The 13332-nt window shown below is 35.8% G+C and overlaps 3 protein-coding genes across 5 annotated transcripts in view; 1 reads left to right on the top strand and 2 right to left on the bottom strand.

Moving 5' to 3' along the window:
- psmd10 (proteasome 26S subunit, non-ATPase 10) overlaps positions 1–4215 on the bottom strand; it is an 8086-nt gene extending 3871 nt beyond the window's left edge. The window contains exons 1-3 of the mRNA XM_016462696.1: positions 4027–4215; positions 3795–3893; positions 3406–3552 (exon numbers count right to left, since the gene is read on the bottom strand). Coding sequence (XP_016318182.1) covers positions 3406–3552; positions 3795–3893; positions 4027–4140 — 360 coding nt within the window. The 5' untranslated portion in view covers positions 4141–4215. The remainder of the gene's footprint in view (positions 1–3405; positions 3553–3794; positions 3894–4026) is intronic.
- A 2770-nt stretch (positions 4216–6985) lies between these two features.
- LOC107670178 (NTF2-related export protein 2-like) lies at positions 6986–8709 on the top strand. 3 transcript variants are annotated; one of them, XM_016462699.1, is made up of 5 exons: positions 6986–7162; positions 7268–7341; positions 7432–7518; positions 7612–7714; positions 7834–8709. In XM_016462699.1, exons 2-5 carry the CDS (start codon positions 7327–7329, stop codon positions 8016–8018), a joined length of 390 nt encoding a protein of 129 aa, XP_016318185.1. In that variant the 5' UTR covers positions 6986–7162; positions 7268–7326; the 3' UTR covers positions 8019–8709. The 3 variants fall into 3 exon arrangements, with proteins under 3 accessions (XP_016318185.1, XP_016318184.1, XP_016318183.1); XM_016462698.1 differs by having other exon boundaries at positions 6995–7162; positions 7271–7341; positions 7612–7756; XM_016462697.1 differs by having other exon boundaries at positions 6995–7162; positions 7612–7756.
- LOC107670181 (long-chain-fatty-acid--CoA ligase 4-like) overlaps positions 8157–13332 on the bottom strand; it is a 23374-nt gene continuing 18198 nt past the window's right edge. Inside the window, exons 7-14 of the mRNA XM_016462701.1 lie at positions 12730–12853; positions 12532–12603; positions 12313–12452; positions 12048–12218; positions 11757–11980; positions 11521–11635; positions 11241–11398; positions 8157–9879 (exon numbers count right to left, since the gene is read on the bottom strand). Coding sequence (XP_016318187.1) covers positions 9722–9879; positions 11241–11398; positions 11521–11635; positions 11757–11980; positions 12048–12218; positions 12313–12452; positions 12532–12603; positions 12730–12853 — 1162 coding nt within the window. The 3' untranslated portion in view covers positions 8157–9721. The remainder of the gene's footprint in view (positions 9880–11240; positions 11399–11520; positions 11636–11756; positions 11981–12047; positions 12219–12312; positions 12453–12531; positions 12604–12729; positions 12854–13332) is intronic.

The raw sequence follows: 13332 nt of genomic DNA, 5'->3' as shown, positions 1-13332 counted from the left end.
AAGATCATTACATTGAAATTTTGGATCCGTGGCCAGGCAACTCCCCGGATCTCAATCCCATAGAGAACCCGTGGTCGGTCTTCAAAAGGCGAGTGAACAAGCAGAAGCCCACAAATTGAATGATCAACTCCGAGAACTAATAAGGCAAGAATGGATCGCCATCGGTCAGGATTTGGCCCAGAAGCTGATATCCAGCATGCCAGAGTGAACCGCAGAGGTTATGAAGAACAAGGGTCAACACTGTAAAGTGTTCATTATATATTTTTTGCCAATAAAAACCTTTAAAACTTATGATATGCTTATCATTGTTTTTCAGTATACCATAGAAACATGTGGAAAAATAATAAACAAATACTGAAGCAGCAAACTTTGCAAAACACAATTTGTCACTGCCAAATCTTTTGGCCATGACTGTTCAGTAAACAAGCTAGAAAATCCAGAACTACTTTTTTATAAGCTGTCGACCCAATAAAACGAGTGTTTAAGGACACAAAAGTAGAGTGCAACGTGTCATATTACTCTGAGAACTAAGCCCACTGGAGGGAAACGTAATCGGCAACAGGAAATATTCATTATTTGATTAAAAACAAATACTTGTAAATATCAAAATTTTATCAAATAGTTCATATAAGTAGTAAATACCAAAGACGACAAATACCAATTGGCCCAAGCTACAGCTTGCTAACACACATAGCTAATATAAGCTTTCTAATAGCTAACTTGTCCCAACATTTTAGTAATCAACTGCACCCCTGCTTAAAGCTGAGGCTATGTGCTTTGATTATTATTACATAAGTTACGGATTGAAGCCATCTAAGCTATGTGTTTTGATCTTTGTTAGATAAATTAAATTAGGGTGACAATACGTCTTCTTTTTCCCAGACATGTCCTTTTTTCGGACCTAAAAAAATGCATCCGGCCGGGATTTCTAAATTGCCCAAAATGTACGGGATTCGGCTTCTGCTTTCTACAGTCGCCATTCATTGTGTGCGTTTTTGTATTAGAGCCCTGCTAAGAGACTGTTTTCTTTATCCCGCTCCCGCTGAATTTCTGCCCATTATCGCCCACTCCTGTGATTTTTGTGCCCAGTGTTCCCACAAACGTTCTAATATTGCATATAATTTTCGCACATCAGGGAGCCGATATCAATATGTGGAGTATATAAATCTCTTTTAAATGAGCGCTCGCTGTTCACTTTCACTTTCGTGATCACACGCGCTTTGTGTAAAGGAAGATCAGATAGTTGTCAATGAGCTCATGATCTGTTGAGCAGCAAATCCTCCAGCATGGTCTGTCAGCCATCTCTCCTCTCAACCCCTGATCAGTCAAATCTGACTCTTGCAGCTCGTGTTGGATGTAGGATTGTGAAGTCCACGTTTTTTTTCCCGATGGAATTGGGCTACTTTTAAACTGTTGCCACGGGTTGATTTTCCCCTGTGGGTTATAGGTTTGAAATGTTGCATAAATTAATTTTGCATTCTACCTATGATAAAACTGTGCTGTTAAGTTTTGTGAAGGAGGGCCAATGGTAGGAAGCTTTTTAGCTGTGTTTATGATCAATATGCATAATAGTTACTGTAAAATATGTATTTTAGGTATGGAAATGACATATTTTGAGTTTTAATATTTGGGATATGGCCATTGCGCTACTTTGGGCACTACTTTAACCACCAACCAACCACACCACAGCCCCCCGTCCCGCCCCACCCACTGTCCTCTTTTTGGAAAACTAAAATATGGTCACCCTAATTAAATGATACTGTTATCAATGCCTGGTGATTCGATCAAATAGTTGTAGATGTCAGGGTATTTCACGTTGGGCCATTCAGTTGGATCATTTCTCCAACAAAAGGAAGATAAGGAAAAGGGGCACTGACATAGACCAATAAAATTTAGTTTCTCAATATATCTCCTCCTCTCAGGTTCACATAGGTGGTGAAATAATCTTTTGACATGGATAAAAATAATTAATGTTATCTGTCACCGATTACGTTCCCCTCCTGTGGGCATAGTTCTGAGTAATATGACACGTTGCGCTCCACTCTTGTGTCCTTATACGCTCGTTTTTTGGGGGTCGACAGCTTATAAAAATGTAGTTCTGGGTTTTTAGCTTGTTTGCTGTACACTTTGTCACACAGCAGCTTTTAGGCATTGTTCTGTTTTTTGTTATAAGTCAGAAATGACAAGGAGGCAGCTTCCCGCGATACAAAGTCAATGGAGAGGGTTGGATTGTTCCCTGGATTGGAGTTTAAGAATAGGACACATGCTTATTCGATAACTGTTTTATTCCTATTTGGGTTTATGTATGCTTTATTTTTAAGATTATCATTTTTTTTTCAAGGCATTGTTAAATACCAGTGTTTCCTGTCATAGCAATGTAAAGATTTGATTTCAAAAACAGTATCATAGCTATTAAACCATTTCTTATGATTTTAAATCTGTATTTACCTCAGATAAATCTCAAAGTTAAAAGAGGTGCTGAAGTCTGATTTTCTAGTGGCTGTGCTTTAAAATTAAATGATTATAATCTTATTTCAAGTGATGAAGGATCTTGAAAAACTGATAGTAATCAGTATTGAGTACTACTGTAAGGTTAACCCTGCCTGGTTTAAATGTTTGAAAATGATTAACAATTAAAAACATTCGTTAGAAATTTAGAAAAGTAATCAAAACTTAATCAAATGTAATCAGTTACATTAATAAAGTAACTGAATTAGTTACACTACTTATTACATTTTAAATAGGGTAACTTGTAATCTGTAACCTATTACGTTTCCAAAGTAACCTTCCCAACACTGCATATAGCAAACTTATTTTTACCCCAACCAAAGATTAGTCAATAAATTTAAAAATTTAAAAAATAAATAAATTGTCGAATAGTCATTTGATCTCATATGATCTAACGTAAGGGCCTGCAATAATGTGTTGAATGAACGGTGTTGACTAATGTAGGTGCTCTCGACTAATAGTTTCAACCCTATATATTAATATAAAAACAAAGATTAATCTGTATTTAACTTGTGCAGTGAGCACTATTGTGTTATTTTACACTTATTACATTTCTGCACCTGAATGCTACTGTTACTGACTTTATTTGTAACTGTGTTTTGTTGTATTCATCTATGCTTGCAATTTGTGTAATTGTTCTTGTTTTATTACTAACTTTATTAGTTAAGCGAGTAGTTTTTGCTGTGGTATAGAAGTACTTAAAGTAAGCTTTCACTCATTTTTGTTTTTTTTTTTGCGGATCTGAAAAATGATCCGATCCATGACTCAAAATCAGTAATATGATCCGAACCGTGAGTTTTTTGATCCGTTGCACCACTACTATGTTCAGAATTTTTTTTTCATGTAATATAACTCTCTGATTTAAAAAAAAGAAGAAGCTGGAAACGCTGAAGCTACCTCATATAGGTTTTTTGATGCTGCGTAGTGCAGTGGGGTGCAACCATTCTGGTTCACAGCGTTCAACTGAGCTCCTTTGGATATTAAGGATCTCACAATTTCTTCTCTCCCAGCAGATGCTGCTATATGAAGAGGAGTCCAACATGCCTGGAATGATATAAAAGGGTAAAGAACTCCACCAAGAGGATATGCAGTGAATGACAAAGTATCAATATTGCTACTATCTGGACATGTAAACACACACAAAATTGATGTCATGTAATAACTCGACTTCTAAATCAATTGGAGATCAGCAATAACGCTGAGAGCAAAGTTTCTTTTGAAATGCAATAACATTAACTGATGCAGTGTGAGGCTCTGGACTGAAGCATGACACAATGCTGACTCACATCATCTTTGAGATCCACTTCGACTCCAAGATCCAACAGAAACTGCACGATAGCCACATGTCCAGCTGAACAAGCCCAGTGCAGAGCAGACCTGCTGTCCTGTAAGAAACGGAAGCGTTCAGAGCACTTTAAACTCGTGACAGACAGCTATCTCTGAATAAATGGATAGACTTCAATATAGCATCATGCTAACCGCTGTGCATGCGCACCGACACTTCCCACTTAACCTTACCTGGTCTGTTTTGGTCGCTAGTGAGCTGTCAGACAACACGCATTTTTTAAGTTCTTCAAACTTTCCAGTATAAGCTAAATTACAGATTTCTACATTTGATACTCTTCCCTCCATCTCAGAGTTTGGGGAGCACCAGTATGACAATCTAAATGGCCCCGCCCCAAACACAGACAAGCTGCAATTTCTTCTTCTTCTTCTTCTTTCACATGCCCATTCTTCTACCTTTCTAATTGCTTCTTGCATCATTCCATTAATATACAAAATATTCCTTCCCCTTTTCCATAGAGCTCCATCATCAGCGAAAAGAGATCGACCTACATCTTGCTGTACTTGATTAAATACATCATTAATCATTATGGAAAAAATTAATGGACTTATAACACTCCCTTGTGGAGTTCCATTTTCTATCTCACATCTGTTTGACAATTCATTTCCAATTCTCACCTGTATACTTCTGTACGCCATAAAATCTTTAATCCAATTGTAAATTCTTCCATCTATATTCATCATTTTCAGTTTTATCAAAAGTCCCTCCCTCCACATCATATCATATGCTTTCTCAACATCGAAAAATACTGCAATTACTGATTCTTTATTTACCTGAGCTTTTCTAATTTCATTTTCCAAACATACAACAGGGTCCATTGTTCCTCTTCCTTTTCTAAAACCACTTTGATATTTAGTTAATATTCCTCTCTTTTCCAATAAATATGTCAAACGGTCTGTAACCATCCTTTCCATTAATAGCTGCAATTTCTTCTTCTTCTTCTTCTTTTTGTTCAATGGCCGTTCACTCCTTAGGAGTATTACCGCCACCTACTGTATATCTTGCGCACATGGGTGATGAAGCTGTACTGCAGGGAAAAAAAAAAAAAAGAATAAAAATTAAAATTTGTAATGCACCACCCACCCCAGAAGATCAGAGCCCAAGCTGTGTGTTCAGCTCCTCCAGCTTCCACACTGTGCTCCTCAACCTCCGAGATGGGCAGAAGCATCATGATCCTCATCCTCAAACACTAAATCCTGTGGTCTAATCCTGTGAGCTCTAAAAATGTTAAAACCACCTTAAACATCTGACTATCACTCAAACCCTTTCCCAGAAGGTGCACGACACTCACTGGTCAGTTCCTTTAATATGCCTAAAATACGGTTACGCTGATCTTCATATTTACGACATTTAAAGAGCACATGCTCTACTGTTTCAAAAACATCACATTCATCAGACATACCATTTTCATGCTTCCCCATTAATGCAAGTGTTGGATTTAGTCCTGTGTGACCCATCCTTAATCTAGAAATCATTACTTCTTCCTTTCTGTGTCTTCCATAAAACTGTTATTTTTTCCCCTACTGATTTTACAATATTATAATACCACCTACCTGTGCTGCTATTTTCCCATCTTTGTTGCCATATTCTTATTATTTCCCTATTAATTACTGATTTTATCTCATTCCTTCCCAGAGGTAGCTTAACATCCACCAAGTTTTTCTTTAAAGCTTCTTTTGCTAATTTATCCACTGTTTCATTTCCTTCTATTCCCGATATGTGCCGGTACCCAACAAACGTATACGATTATACCTTCTATTTTCAGTCTGTACAGTAATGTGTACATTTCTACTAGCAGGTCTTCTCTGTCAGTTTTTGTCGACAATATACTTTTAAGAGCTGATGAAGAATCTGATTTTTGTTTGATTGGGTCTTTAGATCCATCTGTATAGATCTGTATAAAAGAATAAAAATTTTCTCTCATAAAAACATTGATTTCATAACTATTAGTATATCTTTCTTCTGCTTTTTCCCGGGCCTCCAACAATCTAATTTCAACAATGGGTTCAGGAATATTCCATACTGATACCCCATTTAATGGCATGTTGGGACAATTTTCTTCATTCTCCAGACCACAATCCTTGACCCACTGTTCATACTTCCAACCAAAACTAGTCCCTCCATTCTTTTTATATTGCCAACAATCATTTAAAATTGTGCGTGTACGATGATTCTTATTACTACACTCTAAAAAATGCTGGGTTAAGGAATGTACGCTCAAACAAAAAATCTAATATCCAATTATACATTCTCCCCCCTATTCCGATTTTATTTAACTTAATTAACAGTCCCTCCCTCCATAAAGTGTCATATGCCTTTTCAATGTCAAAGAAAACAGCAACAAGAAATTCTTTCATTATTAGAGCTTTTTTAACATAATTTTCAAATAATATCAGAGCGTCCATTGTAGATCTCTTAATTCTTCCTAAAACCACTCTGAGCCGATGATCATGTTTCTTTTTTTCTCCCCAAAAATTTAAGCTGCAATTTAATTGGATAAAACAACTTACGTAGGTGCCGCAGAATGGTGCCTGATTAAAAGAAATATACAATAACTAACAAACGTACCTAAAGTTGTAATAAAGCTGATTGAGTCATTCATTTGGCTAGTTTGTAAGTTATATAATAGCCGTACGAATAAAAAAAATAAATAAATAAAGCCAATGTAGCACCACATTCTTTATATTTAGAAACTCTAGATTCTATAAATGTTTTATATGTAGATTTATGTATAAAATAATATGTTTTTTTTTTAATGATTACCCTGAAACTACAATACATTTATTGTGGCTTTGTATTACATTTTGGTATCAAATACAAAGAGTGATTGTGAGAAAGCTATGAAAACATTGTAAAACATTTTCACCTTACTGTTGTGGTAAAATGTACTTTGGTTTCAAAAATGATCGAAAGATATATGATAAAACAGTTTTTTTTAAAATTTATTAATTAATCGTGTTACGATTTTACTAATTTACATATGCATAAATGCAAACTAGAAAATCCAAACCAATAACAACAAGGAGAAAACGAAAGTAAGCACACTGGCCATTTTGTTTGTGCACTTTAAGTATTTATTTGACTTATTTATGCACGTTACTTTGCCTTTTGTCATATTGTGTATTTTATTCCTCCTGCAGCTGGGAACTTAGAATGAGGGTGTAGTTTTCCGGCGGAACAATAACCGTGGACACACACATTTTTTTCTCCAGGTTGGATTTGTTTTTTCAAAAGAGTGAGAGATCATACTTCTGATATTTTTACACGCAATACCATCTTTTTCCAAGTGGGCATAAACTACGATTACAGGTGATTTTCTTACATACCGTAATTTTACGATGCGCAGCTTTTTTTCCATCTGGCGTGTGCCTACATTTTAAATCGCTCTGATCTTTCTTTATGTTTTATTATTAGTAGTTTGGATATCAATTTCTCAAAACGGCTGAACATCGGCGAAGTGCACGTTCAGTAGCATGGCATCAACGGTGGTGAGTGTTCACTGAGGTCAACATTCATCTAAATGCTTATGCAAATATGTTTCATAACTGTGCTCATCAATTCTATTCGGTACTGATCAGGACTTCAGGACTCTAGTTGATCAGTCATGCAGATACTCGGATGAATTCGTCAATATCTATTATGACTGTATGGATAAGAGAAGAAGGGTACGCTCATCTCATGTTTGGAGTTTTCACTTCTAATAGCATGTTTGCTGATCTGTGCATTCAAAGACTTAATAATAATAATGATGCTTTCAGAATTTGACGAGGCTGTATCTGGACAAAGCAACACTAGTGTGGAATGGAAATGCTTTCACAGGTCATGATGCTCTCAGCGAGTTCTTTGAGAGTCTTCCTTCCAGTGAGTTTCAAGTGCAAACTCTTGACTGCCAGCCTGTGCATGGTATGCTCATCATGTTTTAATTAATAATAATAATAATATATTTTCCTATTGTTTAATCAAATGCATTTTTTTAACAGAACAAGCAACTCAAGGCCAAACGACTTTGTTGGTGGTTACAGCTGGCTCAGTGAAATTTGACGGAAACAAACAGAGATACTTCAACCAGAATTTCTTATTAACTGCCCAAGCCTCTCCTAACAGCGACCAGCCCGTATGGAAGATTGCAAGCGACTGTTTTCGCTTTCAAGACTGGGCTAACTGAATTGTAGCTACAAACCTTTTGTATAGATTTTGTTTTCCTTTTTGTAAACTCATTGCAATTTAAGTATGTTCTGTAAATAAATAATAAAAAAAAAAAACATTCACAATCGAACTGTTTCTAATGTGGACTACCACACAATTTGAGTAGAAAACGATTTTACTTGTTCTCAGCAAATATTACATACAGTGAACCACAATAAAAAATAAATAAGCATCATAGAACATTCTACAAGCAAATTCACAATTTCTCAATGCAAACACTTGACTGCTGTATAGTCTTGATTGTGGTGATCGGAAACCTGAGGGTTGTGGGGGAAATAACTGCTGAATTTGATGGCTTAATGGCTGTTTGTTTTACAATGGCTAAAAATCCCTGACAAAAAGAATAGCGCAAATGACAAAATAATTATAAATAAAATACACTTTCTAGAATAAACCCAAAAGCGAACAAATTACAGTGCCTGTACAGTTCACACTTTAAAAACGAAAACAATTAAACACGGGTTAAAATAAAAAAGGTACAGTTTTCACCAAATAAATTAAAATACAGAATACTACACGAACAAGGGTTCCCCAACCTTAATATTCATATTCTGGGTTTGAATTTCCAAAGAGTGTCTTTTTTTACTTTTCAGCTTTATATATTAAATATTGAGGACATATTACCAAATATACTAAAAGCCTGCAGAAGTGGAATTTGTGAAAGACAAGAGAGCTTGTGACAATCGGACACAACAGTAAAATGAGTGGTTTGAGAAAAATCAGACGTGAAAAGATGATACAGATGAACTATAAAATTCACCTCTTGGTTAAGAGGGAAAAACTATCTAAAAATGTTCCCTTCATTTAAGTTCAGTCAAACAAACAGGACAAATGAGCAATAAACCACTTGCTAGTCATCTCAACCTGTCTTGAGTCAATCCATGAACACATATTTACTACTATATGATGTCAATTAGTACTCAAAACATTGTAATTCGGTGACAAATTTCCACAACCAAAAAAAAAACAAATCTCAAGTAAATTAAAGAACATGGTTTGTAACCGTTATAAAGGCACGAACATGAATGAAGCAAGGGAATTGAATTCTAATTTTCAGCCAATAGGGAATCGACGTATAAATAGTAACCAATCAGAAGGCACAGAAACGTCACTGTATATTACTCATCTCTACAAGGAGGCGGAGTTCTGCAGTGCAATGACGTCGCCTCAGCTAGCAGTTTTTGTGTTTTCAAATTCTATTAAACCAAACAAGTGAACAATTTTACAAAGAAGCGTTCACACATGTTCAAAAAAAGAAAGCACAATGTGATGGCAGTGTATCGCTGTTGTATGGAAGAAATCCTTTTTACAAGAGACTCCTTTTGTATACTAACATTAGAAATGAGTGGATACTTAATGTTGGATAAGATACATATTGTCCTTTACCCAACAGTTCTCAAGCTAATCAGCTACGACTTACTTGTAAACTATTTCACAGCAGAGAGACTACAGAGCTCTGAATGAAAAGCCCACAAAGCTCAGGAACAAAAATACACAGACCAACGGCTTATCAACATTGTTCATCTTTGAAAATTTGTGCACATCACTAAGCAATGGGCAGTGGTGAAGTATTTGTGGCAAAAAGTATTTAACATTTATTGATAAACAGTAATGTTGCACGGTGAGGAGCTGATGAAGATGTCTTTGGCTGTGATAGAGGTCCTACTTGTGGCCATACATTCTTTCGATGTCGTTGAGATAGTGGTTCTTCAGTTCCTTCCTCTTCAGTTTGAATGCGTCCGTCACCAGGCCCGTTTCAGGGGTCCAAGGCTCCGGACTCAGATGGATCATAACTGGTATTTCAAAGCGCTGGAGTTTAACTAGAATGATGGGAAGGCGATTAGAAGACATGCTTTGAGTCCACAAAGTCTCTTATGTTCACCAAGGCTGCATGTATTTGATCAAAAATACAGTAAAACTGTAATACTGTGAAATATTACAATGTAAAACGAACAGTTTTCTATTTAAATAGAATATAAAATGTAACTTATTTGTATGATGCACAGCTGAATTTTCAACATCATTACTCCAGTCTTCAGTGTCACGTGATCCTTCAGAAATCATTCTAATATGCTGATTTGCTGCTCAGGAAGCATTTGTTTTTAACAAGGTTGAAAACAGTTGTGCTGCTTAATATTTTTAATATAAAAAAAAGATATATTTTATTTCAGCTATTTGCCCAGGCAACATTTCTAATTTTAGTTTAGTTTAAATTGGTGTACTAAAATAACTGATGCATGAATAAAAAAAAAAATAAAAAAAATGGAATTGCTTAAATAAAACTAGTGCTGTCAAATGATTAATCGCGATTAATTGCATCCAAAATAAAAGTTTTTGTTTACATAATATATATGTGTATTTATTATGTAAATATAAATACACACACATACAGTATATTTTGAAAATATTTACATGCATTTATATGTATACATTTTATATTCATATAATTTATATTATATATATAAATATATTTAATATATAAACATAAAATTTTTCTTAAATATATACATGCATGTGTGTGTATTTATATATACATAATAAACACACACACACACATATATATTATGTAAACAAAAACTTTTATTTTGGATGCGATTAATTGCGATTAATCGTTTGACTGCACTAAATAAAACAGAAATTAAAATAAATAAATACATAATACAAAATATTAATAAAAACTATAGTAATACTATAATCTCAATGATAATAAAATAATACTATTTTTAACATTATAAATGTCTTTACTGTTACTTATGATAATTTTAATGGTCCTTACTGAATAAAAGTATTAATTTCCTAAAAAAAAAAAATAAATCTTTCTGAACCCAAACTTTTATATAGTAGTGTATGCTGAAGTTGAGTGAAGTCAATGTCAAGTGTGCACAAGGTCTGATGACTAAACAAAAAAAAAAAACAAACAAAAAAAATCATGATGTATCATACATTTTGTATCATGGTCTCTGAATCAAGTTTTTTAATAATATAAAAATAAAAATAGAATAGCCTCTGAATGAAAAAAATAATCATTTTTGTGCATGTTTTTCTTGCCAAAAATTCAACCGTTTTGTTAAGCAGGCCTTCAGGGGTCTTGTCTTAATTAGATCAGTGAATTTCTTGATACAGTGTCTGCACTTTTTCACCAACATACCTTGCTGCTATAAATACTGTAAGTTATACTCACTTGAAGTTGCAACTTCTTTAATTTCTCTCAGAACTTCCCTTTCCATAATCGGCTGGTTGCAAATCTCTTCCCACGTGCCTTCAATGCCCTTCTGACTGGCAAGAGCTGTCAGCTTCTTCTGATTAGGAACAATGAAGCTGATAACGTAGTTCTGGTCACTGGTGGGCACAGAGAGAGAGAAAAGAGGTCTGTATACAGTACGTCTGCTGTTCTAAAGAGAGGACTCTTTGTTAGGGTCAGTAACATCCCATATGTGTCAGACAAAGCCGAGCACACGAACCTGTTTGCATAAGCGCAGATGTTGTCAATGAGAGAGCAGTTCTTCAGAGCTGACTCAACTTTGCCTAAAGAGACGTACTCCCCAGCTTGAAGTTTCACAAGGTCCTTCTTGCGATCTAGGCATTACATACATATAATAAACAGATGTGAATAATACAGACAGACAGTTATCATAAATGTATGATTTTAACTAAAACAAGTAACAAGACTTCATTATGATGCTGAATGTAAACATACCGACAATCTGAAGACAGCCGTCAGGGTGCATCTCTCCAATATCACCAGTGCAGAACCACTGCTGGCCGTTCTCATCCACAAAGAAGTCCTCATTGATACAGCCTTCACTCCTGTAGTAGCCCATGGTCACATTAGGACCTCCGATGAGGATCTCACCACGTGGATGGGGCTTGTCATGCTTCTTATAGCCACCTGAAGTATTAGGAGAATCACGGCAGCTGTAACTGTTTGAATTTTTTTCAAGTTAAAGGAATAGTTCCTCCGAAAACGACACTTCTTACTCAACCTCACGTCGTTTCAAATCTGTATGCGGATACTTTTTCTTCCATAGAAGACAAAAGCAGATGTAATAAAAGGAAGCAGATGTTCATGGAGCGCTGAGTGGCGGGAGACAGAGGGGCTCCTCCGGACAGCATCATCCGCACGTTTCCACCCAGCAGGGCTCTGACTTTCTTAAACAAACTGAACACATGAGGGAACAAAGGCGATTAAAACTCCAGAGTCATTAGCAAGAGCAAATGTGATTAACTGAAGGCCTGTTTTAATCTTATCTTACATATTGCACAGGGGCGCATCATAACCCTTCTTGATCTGCTTGAGCTTGTAGTCGTAGGCCAGTTTGAACAGGGTTCTCTGCACGCAGTTCATCTCCTGCACTTTACTCATGACGTTCTTATTGATCCGGTCCATTATTTCCTGACAACAGGGGTGTGAGATTTTAACATGACTGATGTGAATGAAACAAGATGAAAATGTTTCGAGGAGTCTGACTTACAGGTACGGCAGCCATTAGAGAAGGTTTCAGCATGGTGCAGTCACCTTTACTTCCCCTCTTAATTTTGGTTGACTACAAAGCAAAAACAAACCATTCATCAATGGAGATTAATATCATTCCATTGTGTAAAAACCTCACAAATCTGTGTAAATGTGTGACTATATTTATCTGATCCAGTAATAAATTGAGGTGCAGTACCTGATCAGACAGTGTTTGTGGTGAGGAATAGCCGATCCTGCAGCCGTACGTCACACATGAGATCTCAGCCGTCATTTCCAGCACATGAGCAAGAGGCAGATAGGCGATATATGTATCCTTTGATCTGTGGAAGCATACGTGCATATTAAAGCAAAACTAATATGCATTTCAGTCAGGCACTGTTGCTTTAATTGAGTGCAACAATCAGGTTCCAGAAGTAAAAATCCCATTAATTTTCTCCACTGCGGAACTGATTTTTAACAGTAACTTTTAAACCATTAAACACAGACCTACTGTGAGCTACAAGGTTGTTAATCAATAGTATATGCTTTTGTTGAAGCCATCAGCCTACATTATTTCAAGTTCATTTTTAATAATTATGTTGAAATGTGAATTCCCTAATGAAAAACTACATTACCCATGATTCTGCAGAGAAGCTCCACCAATCAGAGAATCAAAAATAAACAAACTGATCTAAACACACACATACACAGTACACACACACACACACACACACACACACACACAGTATATATAATTCAGTGATGGGCAACTGGCGGACACTGGCAGTGTCTTTTAGTACGGCCCGCTGGATCATATTAG

The sequence above is a fragment of the Sinocyclocheilus anshuiensis genome, unplaced genomic scaffold (genome assembly GCF_001515605.1).
Source record: "Sinocyclocheilus anshuiensis isolate Anshui unplaced genomic scaffold, SAMN03320099.WGS_v1.1 scaffold640, whole genome shotgun sequence".
In the NCBI taxonomy this organism is placed as follows: Eukaryota; Metazoa; Chordata; class Actinopteri; order Cypriniformes; family Cyprinidae; genus Sinocyclocheilus; species Sinocyclocheilus anshuiensis.
The sequence above is the reverse complement of the archived record's forward strand: the minus strand, read 5'-3'. Positions and strand labels throughout refer to the sequence as shown.